Here is a 23,914-nt window from a genome sequence, read left to right as displayed (position 1 = left end):
CAGATTTAAACTTCTGCACCACACACATGCAAGAGTAACTATGGAATCATGAATAATAATAAAAACAAGTATACAGAAGGAGAATGTTGGAAAGTGGAGCTAGAGAGATGGCTCAGTGGTTAAGAGCACTGTCTACTCTTCCAAGAACCCAGGTTCGTTCCCGGCACTCACATGGCAGCTCACAACCATCTGCTACTCCAGTTCCACGGGATCTGATGCCCTCCTCTGGTCTCCACAAGCACTGCACACACATGGTGCACAGACACACACACAGACAAAACACTCATACACACTAAAAGACAAACCAACAAGAAGGTATGTTAGAAAGTAACCCAGACTGTGGCTGTAGTGTAAACAAAGGCACATGCCCATCGACAGAGCCATGAGGCTGTGTTTTTCATTCTAGAGAGGTCATTCCCCAGGCAGATGTTATGAGAGGTGCTGCTGCCGTTCCCGTGTGCGCACAGCGGCCTGCTCTGCCGGCTCCTGCCACGGTGCACACTAGTGACACCAGGAAACACCAGCTCGAAACACAACAGCTGTCTGCACACTAGTGACACCAGGAGACACCAGCTCTAAACACAACAGCTGTCTCCCTGTCTGAGGCGGCATGGCACCCTGGGGAAACAAATGCAGGAGAGGTCAGCCTCGGCTACCCTAACTCTCCAAGGCCCAGGCCTGGTGACATGAATGCCCAGGGCTTTGTGCTGGCACCGGGAAAAGATGACAGAGCCTCAGGCTGTTCAGATGGAGTGGGAACCCTGAGAGACCCATTCGTCTTCAGCCTCTGTTCACGCTGCTCCCATGCCCTGTCGTGCCAAGGTACCCTTCCTCCATCCGGGGCACCTGGTTTTGTGTCCCCCACAATACTTCTCCGAAGACTTCTTGACTTCTTCCTCCCACACCCAGACTTCCCTACCCCACTTCAGTAGCCCCAGGGCACTCTTCCAGAACCTTCTTATGAACTCAGATGTCTCACAGTTTCCTTCAAGGTCTGCTGCTGCCACAGGTCCACTAGTCCCTAAACGCCCCGCAGCACCCAGCAAGTATCGGGTATTCAGTGAATGTGAGTGGGGGAGGGGCGGATGGATGGACAGAAAGATGACGGAAGACGATGGAAGAGGCGACCCAGTACAGTAACCCAAAGCAGGCAGTGATCGGAGGGACAGAAGACAGGCTCACTCTCTGCTCAAAAGGAAAGGGCGAAGCTGGGAGAAGGCCCTGAGCCAACGACAGTGGTGTATAAAAGCTCATGGAAAGCTTTACCCAGGGAAGCCAGCAGCTCGTAGTTCATCCGCATCACATCTCTGTAGAGCTCCTTCTGCCGCTTGCCCAGCAGGCCCCACTCCTCCCGAGAGAAGTACACCGCCACATCCTCAAACGTTGCAGGGGGCTCCCCGAACAACCAGGGATCCTTCAGCTGCGCGCTGTCAGGAGGCCCCTGCAACACAGAGCAGCACTGCTCAGCCCACTGTTGGAGTGAGGCACGAGGCATAACTGCAGCCTTCTGAAGACACCTTTCTCCCTGGAATCCCACCAAGTAGCCCAGGAATGAATTCCCTGCTGAAAGTCATCAAATCCATGAGCCCCAGATAATATAGAAACCAAAGTGGCTCAGTCAGATCCAAGCGTCTTTAGGAAAGAGGAAAAACTCACAGAACAGAACCTCTGACTGTTGGCTGTCACCTCGAGTCCCATGGTCACCCTACACTCACTGTGGCTGTAGAGAGGACTGTCTGCCTCCAGGGTCTACCCACAGGATGTGAAGGAAGCAGCGGTTAAAAAGAACTGAAGGGACTTAGAACTAGGGAGGGCTTTATGCACACCACACTGCTAGAATCCTGAGGCTCGGAAGTCAGACCTGTTATCACCTCCTCACACTAAAAAATAACAAAAACATGAAGAGAAGCTTTGCCCTTTCTCTGGATTCCAGAGAAACTTGACCACCCAGTAGAAGGCTCCTACGATGTTGTCTGTGAGGAACACCTGAGCTACCCACTAACCCCGACCGATAGTTTACTGTTAAATTCTACTTGCTTGTGATAGTTGAGAGCTGTGGAAAATTCAAGTCACTCAAAGATCTCAGGGAACAGTTTCCTTAGCTACCAACTCTCCAGGAAATTAGGCAATCATGAAATAAATACAAGTTGAACATTATCATCTAGTGTGGTCCAGCAGAGCTGTACCAAATGGAAGAAAAGTACCAGGCTGGTGGCCAGAGCTCTGGGCAAAGGCCAGCACTGGCCACAACAGCTTGTGGATTCTGGACTCCATGAGGTCACTTCTTCCTGAGTCTCAGTTTTCTCCCAATATGGTGAATTTAGCAACTCTTGCTCTACCACCTCAGGGTAACCTAGACATAGCTCATCACATAGCACCTGTGAAAACTCTGATGTTAAAACATTAAAGGTACTAAATATCACAACACGGTCTATGCTCAGTTTGTGATGGACTGATTCTTGAGTTCTGTGGCTGTTATGAATGCTGGATAAAGATCGCCATTCCTTCTATGGAAAGTCAGGATGCTCTGTACCATGAATTAGGCTTTGCTGTCTATAAAACAGAGGATAATACAGCAGTTGTCCCAGTTAAATGAATTAATACCTATAAAGCATTTAAAGCAACATCTAGTGCATTAAAATAATGTGAGCTGGGCCTGGAGAGATGGCTCAGTGGTTAAGAGCACTGGCTGCTCTTCCAGAGGACCTGGGTTCAATTCTCAGCACCCACATGGCAGCTCCCAACATTTATGACTCCAGTTTCAGGAGATCTAATGCCCTCTTCTGGCTTCCACAGGTACTGCACACATGTGATGCACAAACACCTGTGCAGACAGACACTTACACAGATAAAAAAATAAAAGAAGTATCAAAAAAGAGAAAAGCTCTGTGGCTGTTATGTAGAACTGAATAGTATTGTAAAATAAAATAAAATAATAATAATAAAAAAAGAGAAAAGCGTGTGTGCTCTGGTGACCCTGTGATGTCAGTGATGAACATCACTACTGTTCTTTTTTTTACTGTCACTTGCACTATGAGTCCCCTCTAAGGCACAGCAGTCAATAAACACATTACCTGGCTGCAGAATTCAGTAGTGTCCTTACACAAAGTTTTGCTATTTGAGGCATTCAGGATGTCACTGCCAGTTTCTTTTTGCCTCAAATCTGACATGCAGTCTAGGTGCAAAGGAGGGATGGCCCCACTCCCTGGAGGGTCCTCTAGTTCAGCTCTCGGGCTTGACAGGAACTCAGCTATGCCATCCAGGTCTCCCAGGGGCCCCGGAGGGTAGATCGTGGGATAGTCTGCAGTGAAGAGGCGGTCAGGGCTGGCCAGGATGTCTGCAGAACTCTCCCTGAGACTCTGGAGGTGGGCTGCCCAGACGGGGTTCTTGGCGGCCAGGGCGTTGACACAGAGCATGTGGGCCTTGCTCTTGGCGTGGTATTTGAGAGTTTCCACCTTGAATGGTCCAGTGTAGCCTTCTACTAATCTTGATCGTCTGTCCCTGCCAGATGGGTCTTCTCGGCAGACAGCACAAAACAGAGCCGTCTGTTCCTCATTCATGATCAACCATGGAAACTGTGTGAACCACGACTTCTGGATAGAACGGCAGTTCTTGTCTTGGGGGCTGTTTCTTCCTGTCCAGTCTCCCTCGATGGCGCTGTTCTCTGTGCTGAAGTGGGCAAGGCAGGCTTTCTTTTGAGGTGGTAGGTATGGTCCTTGCTCTCTGGCGGAACCCTGCATATCTATTTCTTCCATGTAGTTCACGTGGGTTTTTCCTTTCAAAGAAAGAGATCATTGAAATTTGAAATCCTATGGTCTGAGAGCCATCAATATACAAATGGTAGGGCACACTCAGTCCAAAATGACACCCCCTCCTCCTCTCTACGTGCTCTAAAGAATATCATAATTGAATTCTCGACTTTGACTTGCCTGACTCCTCATACCCATCTTGCTTCCCCAGCAGGAAATCAAGCAGGTGTGCTTTAAGCAAATGTTTCCTTTCAAACAAATTAAAGGGGAGATGGATACATTGGATCAAGTGGACATGGCTGCACTGTGACCAAGGCCACCTCCGACAGTGGCCCTCTCTAGGTTCAGAGCTTACTTAGGATAAAACACCGAGGGCGTGGCAACACAGGGTTTAAAGAGATGGAGGAGCCAGACTGCAACTCTCACTCATAGGAACTTCTTTCTGGGGTGGGCCTAGCAGAGAGGCCCCTGCATTCTGCTTAAGAACCTAAGGCAAGGCAGCCACCTACGCACTGGGCACAGCTGCAGTCCCCAGACAGACAGCAGCTGGTAAGCTGCAATCCACCTCTGCATACAACAGTCCTCTTCATCTTCTGTAGGGACTGTGCTCCAGGCCCCTGGCAGATGCCTGGGCCACAGAGGGTCCTAGACGATGTGCTGTAATTTTTTCCCATCTATACATAAAAGTGATAACATTTCATTTATAAATTAGGCATAGTAAGCAAGTAGCAATAACAAAATGGAACATAGTAATATTGTAGTTAAAGTTGTGGAAATGTGTTCTCTCTTCTTTAAAATACCTTACTGCCTTACATTAACTGTGGCTGCAGTCGGTTATCTAACACCACGGGGAGTCCATGGATAAAGGGAGTACACACTGCACAAATGGGGGGGCTACTGCTGTTGTAGCTGGTGATGCAGATGAGGTACTCAGGACTCAGTGTCCCTCTATTACACCCTAACCTTTCAGAGTTCAAAATGCTCGTGGCCTCATGAAGCCTTTTCTTCTTCAAACTAAACTAGAAGTTTCTTTCTTTACAGAAACGAAACTGTAATTCCCTGGAACCACTTCTTATCATCAAGCTAAGTTTCAGTGCTCAGTGGCCAAGGGCTCTTTTTAATTCAGTCTGAAGAACTGAGCATGAAGTTACTAACAGCCAGTAGGCCACAAATGAAGAGCCCCGCAAGGGGAGACAAAAGAAAACAAATGGGCCTCTGGGTTTCTTTGCAATCACAGCAGTCCAGAGATGCCTGTGGTCTAGCTGAGGAAACCGCGAGAGCAGACGCCATGGATCTGACTCACACAGGAGAGAGAGCCCTGCTGAACTGGGTTAACTCTGTCATCTCCTAAAGCAGAGATGCCACCCTTAGGACTTAGCAGATAGCTGTCCGTTCACTGTTCCGTTCACTCGATGACAACTTTAGACCTACTGTGTGCCAGGCACCGCCATGGACACTGAAAATACAGCGGGAAGTAAGACAGTCACACCACCTTGGAGTTTTCTGTATAAACACTGGCTGTAGGGCAGAAATCCAAGGAGGGGGTTGAGAGGGTGGGGCAGGGGTGCCCATTCAGACAAGGTGACGTCTGTGGGAAGGACAGAGTTCCTCCTGCGCATGGTGGGAACAGACAGATAGGGTGCGGTTGGCTCCTAGTGCCCACCCTGTTCCTTGTCAGTAAGTACCGCCTTTATGAACAGACCACACTCACCAGGATGATGGTTCAGGAGACGCCTCTGGCCCTGGATGTTGCCTAGCCATGGCTCAGTCCCTTGCCCAAACTCATGGAACAGCTCAGGATTGGCAGCAGTTGGTCCTGAGTTGGGAACACGGAAAAGCCATGAGTGCCTGGCTCCAGGTCCTAACACCAAGGGGAGACTCTGCCTGGGACAGCCTCCATGTTGTGAGACTGTGGGTAGTATAGGAAAGTGAGAATCAGATGGTCTGGCTTAGTGGTTTAGAAACTCTGCTATCTGTGAGACCTCCAAGAGAAAGAGGTAGCAGGCAAAAACCAAGGGCGGGCATAGGCAAAGCTAAAATGACATTAAATTGTCAGGTTACAGGGCTGGAGAGAAGGATCAGTGCTTAAGATCACTGGCTGAGCCAGAGGACCCTGGTTCAGTTCCTAGTACCCACATGGCAGCTCACAAACATCCATAACTCCAGTTCCAGAGGATCTAACACCCTCTTCTGGCCTCCCTGGGCACCTGGCATACACAGGATATACAGACATAAATGCAGGCAAAACACTCATACCCATAATAATAAAAGTAAATAGAAGGCAACCATGTTGGACATAGATCCAGCCCTGGCACACAGTCCCACGTGCCAAGAGATGCCAGAGAGCTATATTTGCACATGAAAACTCCCTGTAGCTCAACGTTGGCAATTTAAACACTTTGTAGATGCCCCAAACTAAAATAGCAAAAGCCGAAACAGCAAAGCAAAATGGAACAGAACTCCCACTGTGAGTCAAAGCTGGCTGTGAGCTACTGCTTTGCAACTTGAAGCTTCAGAGTCTTGGTGGTTTGCAACTTTATAAGCAGGCACAGTGATAGGACCTAGCCTTGCTATAACCCCACCACCCACAGAACACTGAGGTCACAGCTCCCATACCCTCATCCAACAAACACAAGTTAATTTCCCTCATCCAAAAGGCTCAGGGGATGGGGACTAGGGATGTAATTCAGTTGGCACAGTGCTCGCCTAGAAAGCTCAAGGCTCTGAGTTTAATCCCAGCATTTGGGGAGGCAGGAAGATCAGAAATTCAAGGTCATTCATGGCTTTTTAGGGAATTTGAGGGCCAGCCTGAGCTACATGAGACTATCAGATTTTGGAGTTTTTCAGATTTTTAGTATTTGCACTTTACTAGTAGAGCTCTCCTAATCTAAAATACTCCAAAAATCGAGAACCTATGAGTGTAGGTGACTCTCTAAAAGTTTCAGAGTTTGCAGGATTTCAGATAGCAGACTTTTGGATTATGGATGCTCAATCTAGAATAGAACATATGTGTGCACAAACATTTGGAACACAATCACTTCTGTCCTCAGTACAGAAGGTAAGACAAAAGCAGAGAAAAGTTTGTTTAAAAACTAAAACAGAAGCAATGAAAAACACCTACATTTGTACAAAGTTTCTCGGTTCATTTCATCTCATGAAACTAACTGCCTTAAGAAGAAAATCAAGGCCTACGAGGTTGAAAGCACACCCGAGCATCAGTGTGTGGAGCTGGGGAGAGAAGAGATTCGTAAAGCTCTGGCCACCACTACAGACATCCTCCAGGATCCCGGGGGCTCACAGACCCACAGACTGTTTCCCACTCTGCACTGTGGAAACAGCCCAAAGCATCAGACCGCCTGGCATTCTCTATTTGTCCTGGCCAACTTACAAAGAGGAGAAAAGGACTGGGGCTGAGCAGATGGGTAAAGATACCCAGAGAAACCAAAGAATTACAGAAAATTCCTCAGTATGTCCTGACCCACATGAGGCTGGGGACTCGAATCTAGACTGGCCGTGGTAGATGCAGGAATCCTTACCTAGAGGTGCTGTCAGCTTGTTGGAGGCAAAAAAGTCCTTCTGGGGCTGATTCGGTGTCATCCATTCCTCCTGTAGCAAGTACAGTGTGATGTCATCAAAGGTCACAGGAACCTGACAGGAAAAATGATCCCTGCTTAAGTATCAAGTTCCTGAGACACATCTTCCACACTGGCAGTCAGAGCTCCTACTCTACAAAGTTGCCAGTGTGTGGGGCAGTGTGGGAAGCGTTACTGATGTACACACACAACCTGCAACCAATCTCTCTTGTTATGTGAGTGAACTTCACAGTGGAAGTTGCAGCCACTGAACTCAATCAGAGCCTTCTTTATGAGGCTGCCCTAAGAAGTCTCTGTTTTTACATTGTGTGTGTGTGTGTGTGTGTGTGTGTGTGTGTGTGTGTGTGTGTGTGTACATGTGTGAATGTGTAGAGATTAGTGTTGGGTGTCTTTCTTAATTGCTTCTCCTCATTTAAAAAATTATAATACTTATGTATATGAGTGTTTTGCTTGCATGTATGTACATGTCCCACACTCATGCCTGGTCCTGGGAAAAGTCCAAAGAGGGGGTCAGATCCCCTGGAACTCAAGTTACGGATGGTTGTGATCCACCATATAAGTGCTGGGAACTGAACTTGAATCCTCTTCAAGAGCAACAAGTGTCCTTAACAGCAGAAGGACATCTCTCCAGGCCCCAGAAATTTAAAAAAAAAAAAAATGTTTTAGATTCATTCCCATCATTGAAACAGAATTACTATGAATTGGTATATGACCTCCGAATGTTTTATCTATGAATATATAAAAATGGAACATTTTTTAAAGTAGTAGTAGAGGCCAGCCAAATGGCTTAGCTGGTAAAGGCACTTGCAGCCAAGCCTAATGACCTGAGTTAAGTCTCCGGGCCCCACATGGTAGAAGGAGAGTCCTGACTCCTGCAAGCGCTGACCCCTGACTTACACACATACAACACGATAAAGAAAAAACAACAGTAGTGAAACGATATTGCAGAACATTCACTTATAACAAGCATTTGTGCTTACAGAGTCTTCCAAATGCGACTGCAAAGTGGACTCCACTAAAAGGAAGCAGCCAGACAGGAAGGAGGCGCATGCAAAGACAGTCTAAGGGGATTAGTGTGGAGAAGTGGGGGGGGGGGATCTGATCCCAGGAGGAATGCTGAACATCAGGACCAGAGGGCAGTCTATCCCTAGAGATGCAGGTTTAAAAAAAAAATCTGTCACCCACAGGATATGATAGAGCACATCTGCCCATCAGTTAGAGGCTGCCAAAGAGCGACCAAGAGTTGAAGGTTAGCCTGGTATATGTAATGGGACTCTATCTCTAAAAACAAACCAACTAAGCAAATGAAAAACTCAAACTCTTGTGAGCAGGGACACAAGGCTTCCTATTCATGCCGCTTCCCCAGGTTGAGAAGGCACCATAGTGAAGACTGATGGTCCCATATCTTGAGCAGCACAATGAGGCAGGAACTGAATATGGAATGAAGACATGTCTTTTTACCCAGGGTGATACACAAATACCCGGCACCCCTCTTTTAAGCTACACTGTGGCAAACACCTTTCTGCTTCTGGGTGACTATAGTATAAAGTCTCAAATTTCTCAATAAGAGAAATTTCTTACCTATGTAGGATGCAAAGTGTATCTGAATATTCTATTTTAGCCGGTTCCTCTATTAGGCACCCAAACCCCCTCAACACGAAGCTCAGTCCTCACTCTAGCTCACCCCACAGGAGTCTCTCCTCCTCCTATCACTCAATCTACCTTTATCTTTCCTCTCTCTACACCCCCAAACCTAGATCCCCTAACTACCCTTTTCTCCCACTACTTATGGTCTGCCTACCCATCAAGGTCTTATCCACATTCTGTCTCTCAGGAGGGGCTTCCTTACTAGTCCCAGTGTGGTTCCTACACCAACCTAGGAATGCCTCAATTCTCCCCTACCTTGGGGCAGGAAACCTGTGCTTGGCTGTTTATTTTATAAGACGCCTCACAGGCACCACTCGCTCTCCTCCACAACATCACACAAAAAGAATTTCATAGTCAATTACTTCATTTTTTTCACTCAACATACACTTATTAAGTGTTCTTATATGCTGCCAAACAGTGATCTGTAGATGTGGAAAGAGACTCAAAGTGCAATAACAGAACTGGATCGGGACAAAAATGATAAAAGATTGATCATTTCCATAAGAAAAGACAGAGATGGCCAGGAAGCAACAGACACATCCATGAAGTACATGTTGCAGACTCCTACACATGCCCAGCACCTCCACCAACACAACCCCCAGGACAGCATGGTAGGCTAGACTTGTGTCCACCAACCACCTTTATGAGTCTTCCTTTTAGAAAATGCTTGCTCAGAGTCTCTTAAATACCAGGGGTTGTTCTACAGTTCTAACTGGAGATACTAGAAGTAAAGCCAAAAAATATATAAACAAGTAAGAGAAATTTGTAGACACCAGGGCTGAGACAAAACAAAGCAGGATGATTGGATGCAAGATGACAAGTCTTTGACTTCTTTCCATATTCTATCAATGACAGGCAACATATCCTACCTACAATCCAGCAGCCCAAGATTGCTTTTAGTCAATAACTGTCACAAAGTATCAACTAAGTATCAACTAAGTTGATCACAAAGTATCAACTAAGTGGTATTCTGGCAACGAGATGGAGCCATTGCAAAAGGACCCCCCAATTTCACAGCTTTCTGCTCAGAATCTGAGTTCATCTTCTACCCAGGCCTTTGTCTTTTCACTGGTTTGCAAGGTGTCTTTACTGTGAGTTGCTTTCACAAGGTTTCTCCCATTGTTGGATGATGTCCTCATCTCTCAGGGTAGAAAACATATACACTCGGGGAGGGCTAAGCCTTTTGGAGACACCCTGCAATCCAGACTGGAATCAAGGGGAGATTTCTGAGCCTTGAGATTTTCAATTAGTGGTTGGATCTGAAAAAAAAAAATCAAATTCCTTTGTTTCCTCCAAAAGATCTATATTCCTCTCTTCTTTTGTTAAAGGTTAAGGCAGGCTACTACTGAGAGAAGAGCTTGGAAATTAACCTTAAACCACTAACTCTAGTCTTGATGCCATTTTTAATACCCACAGCCCCATTTCCTCACCTGAAGGAATTCAAGTTCAATCTAAACCAATCTGAAGACACTACTCAAGAGAAAGGGTCCTTCCTTTTAGTGTGTGTGCCTGTGTGTTTCCCATAGTTTCCAACACACGCTGGCCTAACAGCTTTCATTGGTACAGATCCAGTTGACCTTGCCCTCACCCAGATATTCTAGAGACTGCTAGATCTGGAAAATCTCTGTAGCTAGTGAATTGGGTGAAGGGAGGATGGAAGAGATGCTTAAACAAAGAACAACTGCTTTTCTGAGACAGGAGCCTTTCCAGATAAAATTATGGCACCAAAATATCCTCCTCATCTTTCCTCTCCCGTGGGCCAACTTTCCCAGGTGCATCCAAGTTACTCAAGTGGAAACCACAGACGAGGTCTCTGTGGAATAAGGTTCCTTTCTATTATTCTTGTACTTCCAACATCTTATCCAATGCAAACCTCAGAGTACACGTGTTTATTAAATGGATACGAAGGAGACGGCGAGGGACAGAGGGGGAGAGAAGTCATATAAGCGTTTGAAAATGTTTGTTGAGAAAATTCCTTCCGTGCCCCACCGCAAATCCTCAAGAAGGGCTGCAAGAGCTGAGGATGTAGCTCAGTGGGTAGAACCCTTGTCTCCTCGGTTCAAGGCCCAGAGTCCGATCCCCAGCAATGCAAGCCTGCACAAAAGAACTGGATGCAAAGAACATCAGAAAAGACCTGACTCTTAAGAGGCTGCCTGTCTCTCAGGCAGTGTGCCCACAACCCAGCAATCCTGTCAACGCTCCTCTGCTCCACTTTCTACCCTACCTCATCTCCCATCTCCAAAGCCTCTTCTTGCCCAAAGCCTTGAAGTAAGATTGTGGAGTGTGTTTCTAAGCCATGCCCACATTCTTCATGAAGTAGATAAACTAGAAGTAGAAGTATGCAAGAAAATGCCAGGAGCCTTTTTTCCCTTTCTTGGGAAGGAGGAACAAGGAAAAGCCAGGGTCTCTCTCCACTTCTCAGTTCCCCATCCTTTGACTCCCCTGGCGTCCTATCCAGCCTCTAGGTCTTAAAAGCAAGGCCTCCTCCAAACGCCAAAGGGAGGAAAGGGGACCAGAAGCACTTCGGCATCACTATGCTTGGCTAGTCCCCCACCCCGAGACCACAGGCAGAGTGGCCACAAGCAGAGGAATGGCTGACCCGAAGTGGGGTCAGGGAGTAGGGATGCGGGGGCCAGGATGAGTAAGTATCTCCCAGCCGAGGAAGATAAGGCAGGCGGGCGAACACTTTCCCCCAAGGCTAGCTCATCCGCTAGCCCAGACCGGGATGAGCGACAGAGAGCAGCCCCGTGCCCTTCCAGCCCTACCTTCCCCGTCTCCCCGGGCTCCATGGCCAGGTTCTAGCGGTCGTGCAGACCGCCTCCCTCCAGGCCTGTTCCGAGGCCGCCGCGGCCCACTCGGGACTTGGGATCCCGGAGCCGAGTCACAGGGGCAGGGGAGACACGAGGCAGCAAACTTCGCTCTCCCACGGCGGGAGGCGGTAGGGCTCGCGCTGGCAGAGGTAGTGATGAGCTGGGACCAGTGCGGTTACTAGCGCAGCGCTTTATGGCTGCCACCTCCCTGAGGCGGAGAGGCTCATGGGAGGTGTAGTCCAGCCTGGAGAGTGCAGACTGGACCGGCTCCTTTTGGCGTGAGTAACTCCCACTAGCACACACAGGTCAACAAGGTTAATCAAGAAAGTAATACTTTTTCCTTACATTTCTATTTTTGTTTCTTAAAAAATAAAAACAAAAACAAAAGAGCGTGTCACCTTGCAGACCAAGGTGGCTACAACACCTGATTCTCCTGCCTTAGCCTCGTGATTATAGGCCAGGCCATCATGGTGGATTTATGGTGTGTGTGTGTTTGTGTGTGTGTGTGTGTGTGTGTGTGTGTGTGTGTGCTAGAGTTATAGGTGAGCGCTGCCCAACCTACCTCCCATGTGGGCGCTGGGATATAAAATTATCCCCCCCCACAAAGACTTGTACAAAAATGTTCACATAATAGAAAACCCAGCAGCAACAGGAATTTCTATCAACTGGTAGATAGATAGGCAAGCCACAAGGAATGTCCATCAACTGGCAGATGATGGGCATTTTGTAGAAGACCCATGCAATAGCTACTATTTATCATTAAAAGGGAATGAACTACTGTTGCATGTTATGATGTCAGTGAGGCTCAGAATCATCAGGTTAACTGAAAGAAGCCCGATGTTTGCATGAAATGTCCAGAAAGGGCATTGAGATGAAAAGCAGTTTAGTGCTTGCCTGGGGAATCAGGAGAGGCTGGTTGTCAGGGGGCAGGGAGCAATGGAAGTGTTCTAAAACTGGACGACAGTGATGTTTGTGCAACTTTATTTTCTAATCAAGTCATCATAGTTTAAATGTAAAAAAGAATGAATTTCAGGTTACTCACACGGGTAATCTCAGTATGCAGGAGGCAGAGGAGGTGGATTGTTGTTGGGTTTAAGGCCATCCTGGTCTATGGTGAGTTCCAGGCCAGCCAGGTCTCACACAGTGAGACCATGTCTTGAAAACCACACACACAAGCTGGAGAGACGGCTCAGCAGTCAAGAGCACTGGCTGCTCTTCCAGAGGACCCGGGTTCAATTCCCAGCAACCACATGGTGGCTCACAACCATATATAGTGGGATCTGATACCCTCTTCTGGAATACGGCAGCCTGAATACTCCAGAATTCCAGAATTCTCTGTGTTGTGATGGAATCACACTGGGTTGAAGGATATAACACTCATGTATAATATTCAGACTCCAGACTCAACCCTGTCCTACAACAGCTGAGGAAACTCGGGCAGTGATGGGGAGTGACTTATTCAAGAGTGCCATGATGACACATTGTGGACCCACCAGAGCTGCTGCTCAGGTCCAGGCTGAGCTCTCCCTCCAGTCCCCTGCTGGGCCCAGGAACAGAGACCACACAGTAGAGTGTCAGCATCAGTTGCCAGCATTACTTTATTGGGAATATGCTAATGCCACGGGTCTAGAGCCAGAGGCAGGCAAGTGGGCACTGAAGGAAGTGGGGAGTGCCGCAGAGCCCCACGGTCACAAGAGACAGCCCAGATGCGTCCAGCGGAGCCTGTCAGTGCTTTGAGAAATCACCATCTGCAGACAGAATTTCGAGATGGGCTAGTGAGAAGATGCACTAGTGAGACAAAATGGGGCAGGGCAGAGGACGATGAGCTAGGGGATGTGCAGGGTGAGCTAGAGGACGAAGATGCCTGAAGGTGCGCAGGGTGCAGCCGGTTCCTCCATGCCCTCTACCTAGGTTGTGCTGTCTCTCCTGTGTCTCCCCCACACTGGGCATACGACCTCAGTTATACACATCGGGTATGTAACTTAACCCGCCAGCTACTTGACATGCACGCCCTTCAGAGTCCTCCCGGCAAGCCTGTGTACATGTCAGGCCTGTTCAAGGGATGGGGTCCTGAGTACGGGCCTCAGCAGAAGACCGAGATTTGACCCAGGTACAATTACTGCAAACACCCAAGTTCGTGTGTAATTGGAAAGGAAATAAGCAGAATGCTGGGGAGGGGAAAGGATCAGAATAGACTGGTAAAGCCAAGGAAGAAGGGGACCATGTGCCGTGCATGCATGCATGCTCCTAAGGCCTCCTGAAGGGGAATTCTGACCTTGCCCAGGATGGTCCTACAGAGCCCCTGTCCCTCCTCAGCCAGACCCACCCTGGCAGGCACTGCACTGGCAGCTGTGAATCACTGGCAACACCACTGGCTCTGTGTGGCCGTCGGGGCAGTGGAGGTTCAGGAGCCGCACGGGGCTGTCAGGATCTAGATGGTAGCTACAGCAGTCACACAGGCTCTGCAGGTAGGGCTCCTGGGCGAGAGAGGCTGTGAGTGGGTAGGGAGCCAAACGGGGAAGGGCCAAATGCCAATTGTTCTGGACTCCCAAGGTAGCCTGGGCAGCGGGGAGCATCACCACCAAGCCCCGCTCCTCAAGAAGCCCACTTTCTTCACCCCACCCCCAGCATATCTGAACATCCAGTGAATGAATGCATCAGGGTAAGGATGTGGCTTCCACCCTAAGCGGCTTCAAGCCTAGATGGAAATGGGCTAGTCATACAGGAAACAGCGAACAAACTCTAAGGGAACGGCTGGGATCCTAAGCGCTGTGGGCTGCCCTTCCAGACACTCCTGCCCCCACAGAACAGTGACTTAATTTTACCTATAACCTTTGAATAGTTTATAACTCTTGTAGAAATTCATACAGTATCAAGTTCAAAAACGGCAAAGATAATTATCTCCGAACCCTGTTCCTGTTTTCTTTCTTTGCTCTGTGTTTTATAAGTTCCAAATGTGTTTGGGGAAAACATTCCCAGGAGGGTTAGGAGCACTCGGGACAGCAGTACCACGGCACGGGATTGAGACAAAGCATTTGGGGAACCAGAGAGAAAGCACCGTTGGCTCCCAGCATTAGCTAACCCAGTTGAGCGGAAGCGGAAGGGAACGGCCTCGAGATTAGATGTGAGGTGCCGGGGGCCAGGAGCCAGGTCTCCATTCAAAGGGAATGTCAGTGGTCTGAGTTACAACTCTCCAGGCTGGAAGCTAAGAGAGTCATGGGGTGAAGCAGGGTCCAAGGAGAGCAAGCAGAGAGAACTGGATTCTGGACTTGTTCGGGTGTAGACTTTACAGGGAAAGCCTGGCAGGGCTTATCTGTAAAAAGCCAACTCTGGACCCCTTCTGATGTGAGAATGATGGGCCTGGCCTCAGCCACTTTCCCTCCCCAGGCCTTTCTCTGTGGGCATCCTGGCTTACTGGCTCAGAGGGACACAGTTGTCTGAGAGGCATGCTCTGGGCATGTGTGCATACCACCACCCTGGAGAAGGGCTCTGACACCCCACAGTCCCAGTTCTGTCTGCTCTGTGAAAATGGACTGTGTTCCTCATGTGCTCTGGGTTCTTCCAAGGTCCTCAGCTAGTGTCAAGCCCTCAAGGGCGCCGGCTGACCTGCCCGATGGATCTGTAGGGCAGCCCCCAGCTCACCTCAGTCATGACGTTGGTGCTGGACCTGCAATGCCCACTGCAGTAGCTCACTTCTACGAGATCCAGGCGGCAGGGGCCCTTGGTGAGGTTTCTGAGTTCTGTGAGGTGCCGGCAGGAGGCTGGTTCCTCTGGGGGTGAGGGGGGTAACATCAAGACAGAGGAAGAAGCTGTGACTGGAGAACTTTAGGCAAAGACATGTAGGGCAGAGCCTGGGATGAGGGAGCCACTCTGATCCCCATGCAGGCGAGCCTGGGGAAGGTGGGAACAGCAGGCTGGGTGTGAGGTCGTGGGGCAGGAAGGTCTAGGCCAGAGGAGGGCGTTTACAGCTACCCATCCCCTGCGTACCCAGAGTGTCCCGTCGACAAAGGGGACAGCAGCTCCCTGGCTCCTGCACCATCACTTCACCCTACAGAGAGCCATCCACGGTCCACTCAGGGGGACATCCCATCACCCCACACCGCCTGCCCAGAAACCCTAAGACCAGCCGTGGAGGGAAGGCACTGGGGGGCCACCGGGTACCTGGGCACAGGTGAGGCCGGGGCAGTGTCGGGTGCAGAAGCTCTTCCCACGGAGGCAGAGGCAGCTGTCACAGGGCTCCTGCCATTCAGATCCAGGCTGCAGGCGGGGTGGGGGTGGGGGATGGGGAGCTCTGGTTGGTTTCTCTCCTGGATTTTCTTTTTTTTTTTGTAAGATTTTTTTATTGTTAATCTCTCTCTCTCTCTCTCTCTCTCTCTCTCTCTCTCTCTCTCTCTCTCTCTCTCTCTCTCTCTCTCTCTGTGTGTGTGTGTGTGTGTGTGTGTCTAGTGTGCACATGTAAATGCTTGTGGAGACCAGAAGAGGGCATTGGATCCCCTGGAGCCGGAGTTACAGGTGATTGTGAGCCATCAGACGTGGGTGCTGGAACTAGACTCAGGTCCTCTGAAGGAGCACCACATGCCCTTTCTCTTTGAGCTGTCTCTCCAGCCCACTGGACTTCCATGGTAACACCTCAGTTCTAAACCCAGCCTGGGAGTTCCAGCCAGTGCACTGGCCCAGGACCGGAGTCTGGTTGGGAAAACTCAATACACTAGAGCCAGGGGGCATTGAACCCATGGCCAGCTGGATCCTGAGAGTTCAGAGCCTGTGTGCTACTGCGGGGCTGAGGGTAGGCAGCCAAAACAGCTACAGGTCAGTGGGTGGGATTCCGCGGACGGGAAAAGCAGCTGGAGTCTCACCAAGTGGAGACGCCCATGGTGCCAGCATTCGCAGTGGTCTTCGGGAACACAACCGCTGGTCCGGCTGCGGAAGTGCCCGGGCTGACACACACAGCCTGGAGCCCGTGCCTCGGGGCAGCTGTTCCACGCCAGTGTCGTGTTCATTTCCGGGCATGTCTTTTCGCAAGGCCCTGGCTCCCCTGGGGCCACATGCTGCCATATTTCCCCGGGAGGGCACCCTGCAGGAAGACCGTCGGCCCACTGTCTTTGTCCGCTCTGGATCCAGCACAGATTGCCCACCCCGCCAGACCCCTCAGGCACTTTACCCGTCCCCTTCCTGCGCTGCCTCCTGGCTCCAGCGGCCATCCGCCAGCTATGCCTCTCCCTCTGATCCATTCCTCCAACACTGGCCCAGACAGCTCTCACCCTATAACCAATCCTGTCTACCTTACCTCTGCATTTCCAGTACCCCATCACATCCTAAGGGCGTTGCCTGCTTGCCAGAAACTCGGAGACAGTCTCCTGCTTTTATTTGTTCTGAGGGCTGGCCCACCTTCGTCCAGCACCTAGGCTGGGGTGTTTTGGAACTTGCCAGGCCTGCGTCTGAATCCACAGATCCCAGTGTGTCAAAGGTGGGCAACTTAAGAGTCTGGGGTTTCCCAAGCCAGACTCCAGTTTTCCTCTCACCCCTCTGGACCTCAACTTCTTCATCAGCAGGAAGGAAGCACCCTCTCACTCCCTGGCCTCACTCATGTAGCCTGGCTCAGTGCATGCATACTACATTGGCGAATACTTTCCACTATGAGTGGAAAAGACCCACGGGGTGCTTGGGGTGCGGAGTGGGGAGTGCTGGGCCTCAGGGCAGGGAGGTGGTCCAGGGGGACAAGAAGCAAGCAGCTTAGCCTGGGTGGTAGGCAGGGCCCTCTTTCCCTGAGCCGAGTCTTGGCTTTGGAGGGACAAGGACGGCCATGTCTCACCCTGACAGTCGGTGAGGGAGCAGGTGAAGGCTCCACCTTGACAGGCGCTAGGAAGACAGAAGCAACTGCTCAGAGGCCCCCAGCCCTCCTCCCCACCCTAGTCTCAACGACCCTGCCCTCCAGTCAGGCTCTGGGCCCTCACCAGTGCGTGCAGTTCCAGGTGAGCACAGTCCCTGGGGGCAGCTCCCGGGCCTGTTCTTCCAGGGGTAGGGTGAGGCCCCAGGGCAAGGAACGCTGGGAGCAGGGGCAGGCAGCCGGGGAAATGCACGTGCCATTGTGCAGCAGCTGAGGTGGACGGGCGCAGTTACACTTGGATCCAACCCCATGACACCCCAGCTGCCTCTCCTCTCCCTGCCCGCCCCCACCCCTGCCTCGAAGCCAGAATCCAGTGGCCTGACTCACCTGCCCCCCAGGGCAGCTACAGCCAAGCTGGCAGGCTTCCTGCACACAGATGGTGCCAGGCTGCAAGTGGGAGCAGAGTCTGGGGCACGAAGTGGCACACGTACTGAGCACCTGCCCAGGTGGACACTCTGGGAAACACACACAGTGAGGCGACACTCGTGTTATAGACAGCCTCTGCTACCCACTGCATGGGCCAGCAGAGATGGAGGGCTGTGCAGCTCCAGGCCCAGGGTACTCACCAGGGCAGCTCTGCAGGTTACACTCTTGCCACTGCTGTGTGTCCAGGGCCCGGCACGGTGCGCCCTCAGGACGCTCCTCACAACTCCTGTGGCGCACCATGGTGCCCCCACCACAGACAGCTGAGCACTCGCTCCAGGATGACCAAGGTCCTAGGACTGGGCACTCGAGGGGTGGACACACCAGGGACCCATTGAGGCACGTGCTGTGGACAGGGTGCACACCAAGAACTCAGGCCCCAAGTCATGACAAACAGCTTTCACCTCCCAGCAGTGCCCAGAGCCTGGACATGCCTCATGTCACCCACCCAAAGCCCTTGGCCTGGTTTGGCAGAAGGGCAGCATACCAGGTATGGCAGTCCAGCTGGACCACCTGTGTGGGGACCAGCTCCCATGAACCATTGGCACTGGGCAGGCCACAGTGGCAAGAGGAGATGGGCACACAGTGTCCGTCCTGCACCAGCTGACCAGGAGGACATCGGCAGCCTGAGAGGGGCAAGCAAGATTCAGTGCTTTTAAAAGACTTGAAGCAGAAGGGTGACTTACTGTTAGGGAGGAGGAAGGATGGGAAGAGGGAGAAATGATGAAAGTATAATATACACGTACGAACATGTGACCCATTGTCTGTACAGCTGATACTTGCTAATAAAAGGGTTATACAATTCTGTCCTTAGGACAAGGTTTACATAATGGGTCCCTCCAGCAGCCAGACTGTGCTCAAAGCCCAGTCTCACCCTCTGGCCATGCATGGGAGACATCCCTAGGCTCCTCTACACAGTAGTTTGTTTTGAGATAGGGTCTTGCTGTGTAACCTAGGCTGTCCTTGAACTTGCAATGTATCCCAGGCTAGCCCTGAACTCATGGCAATCTCATGCCTCAGGCTCTCAAATGCTGGGGTTTACCGATGGATGCCACCACAGCTGGCAACCCAGCAGGTTTTGATAGAGCCACTAGGAGGGACTCAAAGTGGTTGCTGAAAGTGACTCCAACAATGTACTTTCTTGCCCTGTCATGATCAGTAGTCTGACCCTTCCCCTACTCTACCCCTGCATCTGTAGTGAAGAGGGCCTAGGCAACCCAGATTCCCCAGGTCAGGCTGTTGTGTGGCCAGATACCTGGGCTGCAGGGTCCCTGCAGACACTGAACACCATCCCAGAGGTCAGCACAGCTTCGAGGGCATTGGTTGGCACAGTCAAGGGTAAACACGGTGTCCCGGGTCTCACAGCTCTCCCCTGGGGTCCAGAAGTAAATGTCTGTATTGGAGTCATTCTTGCCCACCCCACCCCGCAGCAGATGCTCTTTTCCACTATTGACCACCAGGGTCCCAGTCTGCCCCCTTGGGATGCTGGGATACTGGTTACCTGGGCAAGATCCCATATTGCAGCTTTGTGTCTGAGCCCATGGTCCACGGCAGTCTCCTCCAGAGGTATGTCTTGCCTTTCTCCAGCGCAGCTTGAATCCCCCACTGCAGGGCAATTGGCAGGGGCTCCAAGGTCCCCAAGGACCCCATTGGCATGTGTCTCAGGAAGGAAAAATAAAAACAGAACTCAGTGACTTGGGCCACCTGCCTCAGGCATCCACCCCAGGCCTCGTCTCCTCCCCACCTGGAAACATGCCCTGAGGCCCTTCGGGTTCCTTTTTTCTTTCCTAACTGCTACTGGGATTCTACCACATCTCTAATCCAGAGGCAAGCAGAAGGCTTAGCAGGTTGCCTCACTCCTGACAACAGGAATGAACCTATGGCTAGCCCCATCTGGACAGCGGCCTGCTGCTAGCATGGCAGACACATCCTGCCTGCTGGCCAGTGGCCCTCTTTACCATTGCAGGCTCCAGGGTCAGGGCAGAGGCGTTGTTGGCTGAGGGGCACAGTACAGAGTGCAGGGTCTCCTGCCCAGGGCCTCCCCGTCTCAGGGTCCAAGCAGAGACGGTACCGGTACTGCTCTGAGGCTAACAGAGCGACTGAGGTCACAGGCAGGCCTGATGTGGTCAGAGGCCAGTGCCCCTCCAGGGCAGTCTTGGAGGCAGCGGCCAGGGCACTTGGGGGCAGGCAGGGCCCACAAGGTGACCACTCCGACCATCCAGTCAGAGGCAGAAGACCTAGAAAGGCAAAGGGTTTGTGCTGGTCTCGGGGACTTTTCAAACCCGAGAACCCAAATGGCAGGCAGGAAGAGCTCGGGGTCATGACCAGAAGGGACAGTAAATAGGAAAGACCGAGAAAGGTGTCGGCAGGGCAGGATACTATTTGTCTAGGACTGTCCTGGCTTTAGCAATGCAAGCTCCATGTCCTGAAGCACTCCAGGGCTCACAGGACAGTTCTCCCAAGGCCATGATTACCTTCACACCCTTGGCTGGAACACTGCAGCTCTCCACTCTGGCATTCACTGTGGGAGAAGCACATCAGGGTGGGCGTTGGGGGGGGGGGGTAGGAATCTGCTGAGCCACGTATGGCTCATCAGCCCAAGAGCTAAGTGCTCTGGGGCAAGATGAGCGAGCTGTAAAGTTAGGCACCTCGGGGTCACTTGACCTCAGGTTGGAATGGTCCAAACAGGCTCAGCGTGGCCTCTGCTGAGTCAGGATGCCCTTGCCCACTCCACTTCTGACTTCTGGGCCCCCTTCTCCTAATACTCACCATTCCTTACAGCCTAGCTGCAGGCGGTCCCCAGGGGCCAGGGTCACCCTAGCTCCCTCTCCGGAGGTATACCAGCAGTTGCACTGTTCTGGGAGAATGCAGTTGCCAGCCTGCTCCAGCAGGCCCTGTACAGAAGGAAAGTGAGGAGAGTTTGGGACTGTGGAGGGACCATGTTGTCTATGGGCCTCACACCATGGTGGTTTCCAGCAGTACACGTGTGTGTTGCTGAGCCCGTGTGTGGGATGGTGACGAAGTAGAGTTCCCAGCACGGAAGTGATGTGGTCCCTCTGGGCATGCTGGAGAGGGGATCCAGGGGAGTTGGGCAGAGCATCCCCTTCTTGAGCGTCTCCCCAACTTCCAGAGCTCACCTTGGGACAGTAGCAGCCAGGCTGGCAAGGCGGCAAGTCCTGGCAGAGCTGATGGCTCAGATGTGTGGCACAGAGCCCCGCACAGGGGGAGCCACACGACCGGAACTCGAAGGGGGGTGGGCAGCTGTCCTCTGAGGGGAGAAGGAAGAATGCCGGTTGAGGAACAGCCCGCAGACACCATCTCACCACAAAACGAAGTGCATGGTCCACAGTGCCAGTGACACCTTTAAGAGGTCACTTGGGGATAGCACAAGACTGCCCTGCTGCTGCCTGCCAAGGAAGACTAGCTCCCCCAAACCTTCCACCTGGCTCCTGCTCAGCTCCTGTGCCCCCAGGAAGGACTAGGATGGCTCAAGATCCAAGAAGCTGGATGGAGGACGGACTGTGGGAGTCAGAATTATGGTGGGTGCTCTAGGGATTGGCAGGTGGGGCACAAAGGGACAAGATGAGGGGCAGCTTCAATAGAAGCTAGGCAAGATACCCCGCAGCTACAAGAGGATAAAAATGGGCAAGGGTCAGTGCAAACCCTGGGCGCTTGCACTGTGGTCCTGTGGGCAGTGGGTATACATGAGGGTGCCCAATTCTACCCCCACTCTGCTCCTTGACCTTTCATCCCTGGGCCTTACCTGAGCAGTTGCCAATGGTGCATGGCCGGAAGTGGCCGTCCAGACGTGTGCAAGGAGCGCCCCCCTCAGCCCGGCCAGGTGCTGGCCCCTGGTGTCGGTAACGCTGCTGCACCAGGACCTTACAGGAGCAGCGTGTCCAGCTGCTCCAGTCACTCCATATGCAGTCCTCTAGAGACGGGCAGGGATGTAGGCTGGCGGCTCCCATAGCATCCCCTGTGCCCACACCCATCCCTGCCCTAGCCGGAAAAGGGCAAGAGAGAGCCATGGGTTCCGAAAGGCCCCACTGGGTGGATTCCCTCAAAGTAGGCAAAGAGAGCATATGGCAAAGGCTCTGAGGGGCACAAAGCAAGGTGTGGTGGGGTAGATGTAGGGACATTTCATAGAGAGAGCCTTGCACAGGCAAACACTTATTCCCTGTATTTGCAAGGAAGGAAAGCAGGCGAGCAACTCACCCTGGCAAGGCCCTGGGTAGCAGGCCTGAGTGTCCACGTGTGAGAACGTGTCATTACACATGGAGTCCTCTTTGGCCAGTAGGCAGGGGCAGAATCCAGAGCGGGAGGCTAGGCCTGTGCCACAGCTGCGGGAACAGGGTCCCCACGGTCCCCAGGAGCAGGTCTCTGGCAGCTGCAGGCACTGCGGCTGCCCACAAGGCTGGGTCTGGGTGTCTGGGCCCTGGCAAAGTCGGCTCCCAGGCTGAGGAGCTGACACCATGCAGGATCGAGTGCGAGCCCAGCTTCCACCTCCACAGTAGACAGAGCAGTGGGACCAGGAGGACCACAACGTCCAGCCCCCAGGCACTGTCGGAGGGTACAGGTGAGGTTAGAGCAGCAATCGGGGGATGGCGAAGACCCAGAGGTGAGGCTGGGATCCTCGTGGCACCAAGGGTGGCATTGTGTGCGTGTGTGTGATGGGGAACACAGGATACAGAAGAGATGGCCTGCAAGACATAGGCCAGTAAGGGGGTGCTGAGGGGAGGGTGGAGCCAGTAAGGGGGTGCTGAGGGGAGGGTGGAGCCAGTAAGGGGGTGCTGAGGGGAGGGTGGAGCCCAAACCTGCACACTCAGTGTCTTTGCAGATCACTCCCTCTGGGGTGCAGGAACTGGAAAAGAGGCTGGATTCAGGGCCCTGCTATGCAGCAGGGCGGTGGGGCACCCCTCCTGGCCTGCACTCACCACTGCTGGCACTCTCCCTGCAGCCAGCTGTCCCCCAGGGCATGAGGATGGGCTTCATGTAGGCACAGGGGTGGGCAGGGGGCCTCGGGGCAAGGCCGGCTCTGTGACTGCTCCTTCTGACACTCCAGGGCCCACGAGCCTGATGTGGAGGACCTGGGCAGGGTCGGGGCAGAGGAGAGACAGACAGTTCATGCCCTATATAATCCTTCAGGCTTCAAGGGGCAAGTCCAGAGAGAGCATGAAGGTGGCGAAGGAAAGGCCCAGGCGACCAGCACACACTGGGCCAGGACACAGGATGGAGCAGTCACTGATGAAAGCGGAAGGTACCCAGGAATTCTGTCAGAGAGAGGGCCAGGCCAGGCAGGAGACCCCAGTCACCCGGCCCCCTACCTAAAGCGACTCTGCCGCCCTTGAGGTCCACATGAGTGACTGCAGGGACTCCAGGCCGACCAGCGGCTCCAGGCACAGTGGGCAGGAGGTGGGCAGGGCTGAGCAGTGCACGAGAGTTGCCCAGCCTGACAGGAACAGTTGTTGCAGGCATCCTGATGCCGGCTCCCTGGGGCCCAGCTGCGGCCCTGGGCATCTGTGCATTCACAGTGCCCAACTGGTACACAGCCACCATCCTGCTCCAGAAACCCTGTGGGAAGAAGTCAGCAGGTTGGTGCTGGTGTCTAGACCACATCTGCTTTACCTCTGAGCTACCCCGAGGAGCCAGACGGATCTCTAGCAGGTACCTTCAGAGCAGCCACAGCCCAGCTGGCAGGCCTGGTCCTCCTGACACATGACTCCCTCCTGCAGGTCTGAGCAGCGGTGGGGGCAGCGGTTGGCACAGCTCACTATCTCCATGCCTGCTGGGCAGCCTTCCTCTAAA

At 52.2% G+C, this 23,914-nt stretch overlaps 2 protein-coding genes across 2 annotated transcripts in view; both read right to left on the bottom strand.

Moving 5' to 3' along the window:
* The window catches only part of Znf862 (zinc finger protein 862), a 28,767-nt gene extending 16,802 nt beyond the window's left edge, over positions 1 to 11,965 (bottom strand). Inside the window, exons 1-5 of the mRNA XM_006995449.4 lie at positions 11,755 to 11,965; positions 7,286 to 7,397; positions 5,461 to 5,565; positions 3,075 to 3,775; positions 1,267 to 1,441 (exon numbers count right to left, since the gene is read on the bottom strand). Of these exons, the coding sequence (XP_006995511.2) occupies positions 1,267 to 1,441; positions 3,075 to 3,775; positions 5,461 to 5,565; positions 7,286 to 7,397; positions 11,755 to 11,778 (1,117 nt within the window). The 5' untranslated portion in view covers positions 11,779 to 11,965. The remainder of the gene's footprint in view (positions 1 to 1,266; positions 1,442 to 3,074; positions 3,776 to 5,460; positions 5,566 to 7,285; positions 7,398 to 11,754) is intronic.
* A 1,414-nt stretch (positions 11,966 to 13,379) lies between these two features.
* LOC102918752 (SCO-spondin) overlaps positions 13,380 to 23,914 on the bottom strand; it is a 56,481-nt gene continuing 45,946 nt past the window's right edge. Inside the window, exons 82-104 of the mRNA XM_076566092.1 lie at positions 23,778 to 23,909; positions 23,434 to 23,680; positions 23,044 to 23,196; positions 22,924 to 22,970; positions 22,325 to 22,669; positions 21,873 to 22,040; positions 21,247 to 21,377; positions 20,879 to 21,003; positions 20,584 to 20,630; positions 20,068 to 20,346; positions 19,611 to 19,769; positions 19,365 to 19,481; positions 18,597 to 18,735; positions 18,253 to 18,455; positions 18,014 to 18,141; positions 17,754 to 17,896; positions 17,612 to 17,658; positions 16,656 to 16,873; positions 15,961 to 16,056; positions 15,787 to 15,847; positions 15,442 to 15,569; positions 14,126 to 14,276; positions 13,380 to 13,547 (exon numbers count right to left, since the gene is read on the bottom strand). Of these exons, the coding sequence (XP_076422207.1) occupies positions 13,525 to 13,547; positions 14,126 to 14,276; positions 15,442 to 15,569; positions 15,787 to 15,847; positions 15,961 to 16,056; positions 16,656 to 16,873; positions 17,612 to 17,658; positions 17,754 to 17,896; positions 18,014 to 18,141; positions 18,253 to 18,455; positions 18,597 to 18,735; positions 19,365 to 19,481; positions 19,611 to 19,769; positions 20,068 to 20,346; positions 20,584 to 20,630; positions 20,879 to 21,003; positions 21,247 to 21,377; positions 21,873 to 22,040; positions 22,325 to 22,669; positions 22,924 to 22,970; positions 23,044 to 23,196; positions 23,434 to 23,680; positions 23,778 to 23,909 (3,287 nt within the window). The 3' untranslated portion in view covers positions 13,380 to 13,524. The remainder of the gene's footprint in view (positions 13,548 to 14,125; positions 14,277 to 15,441; positions 15,570 to 15,786; positions 15,848 to 15,960; positions 16,057 to 16,655; positions 16,874 to 17,611; positions 17,659 to 17,753; positions 17,897 to 18,013; positions 18,142 to 18,252; positions 18,456 to 18,596; positions 18,736 to 19,364; positions 19,482 to 19,610; positions 19,770 to 20,067; positions 20,347 to 20,583; positions 20,631 to 20,878; positions 21,004 to 21,246; positions 21,378 to 21,872; positions 22,041 to 22,324; positions 22,670 to 22,923; positions 22,971 to 23,043; positions 23,197 to 23,433; positions 23,681 to 23,777; positions 23,910 to 23,914) is intronic.

This window comes from Peromyscus maniculatus, chromosome 3 (assembly GCF_049852395.1).
Source record: "Peromyscus maniculatus bairdii isolate BWxNUB_F1_BW_parent chromosome 3, HU_Pman_BW_mat_3.1, whole genome shotgun sequence".
NCBI classification, from domain to species: Eukaryota; Metazoa; Chordata; class Mammalia; order Rodentia; family Cricetidae; genus Peromyscus; species Peromyscus maniculatus.
The sequence above is the reverse complement of the archived record's forward strand: the minus strand, read 5'-3'. Positions and strand labels throughout refer to the sequence as shown.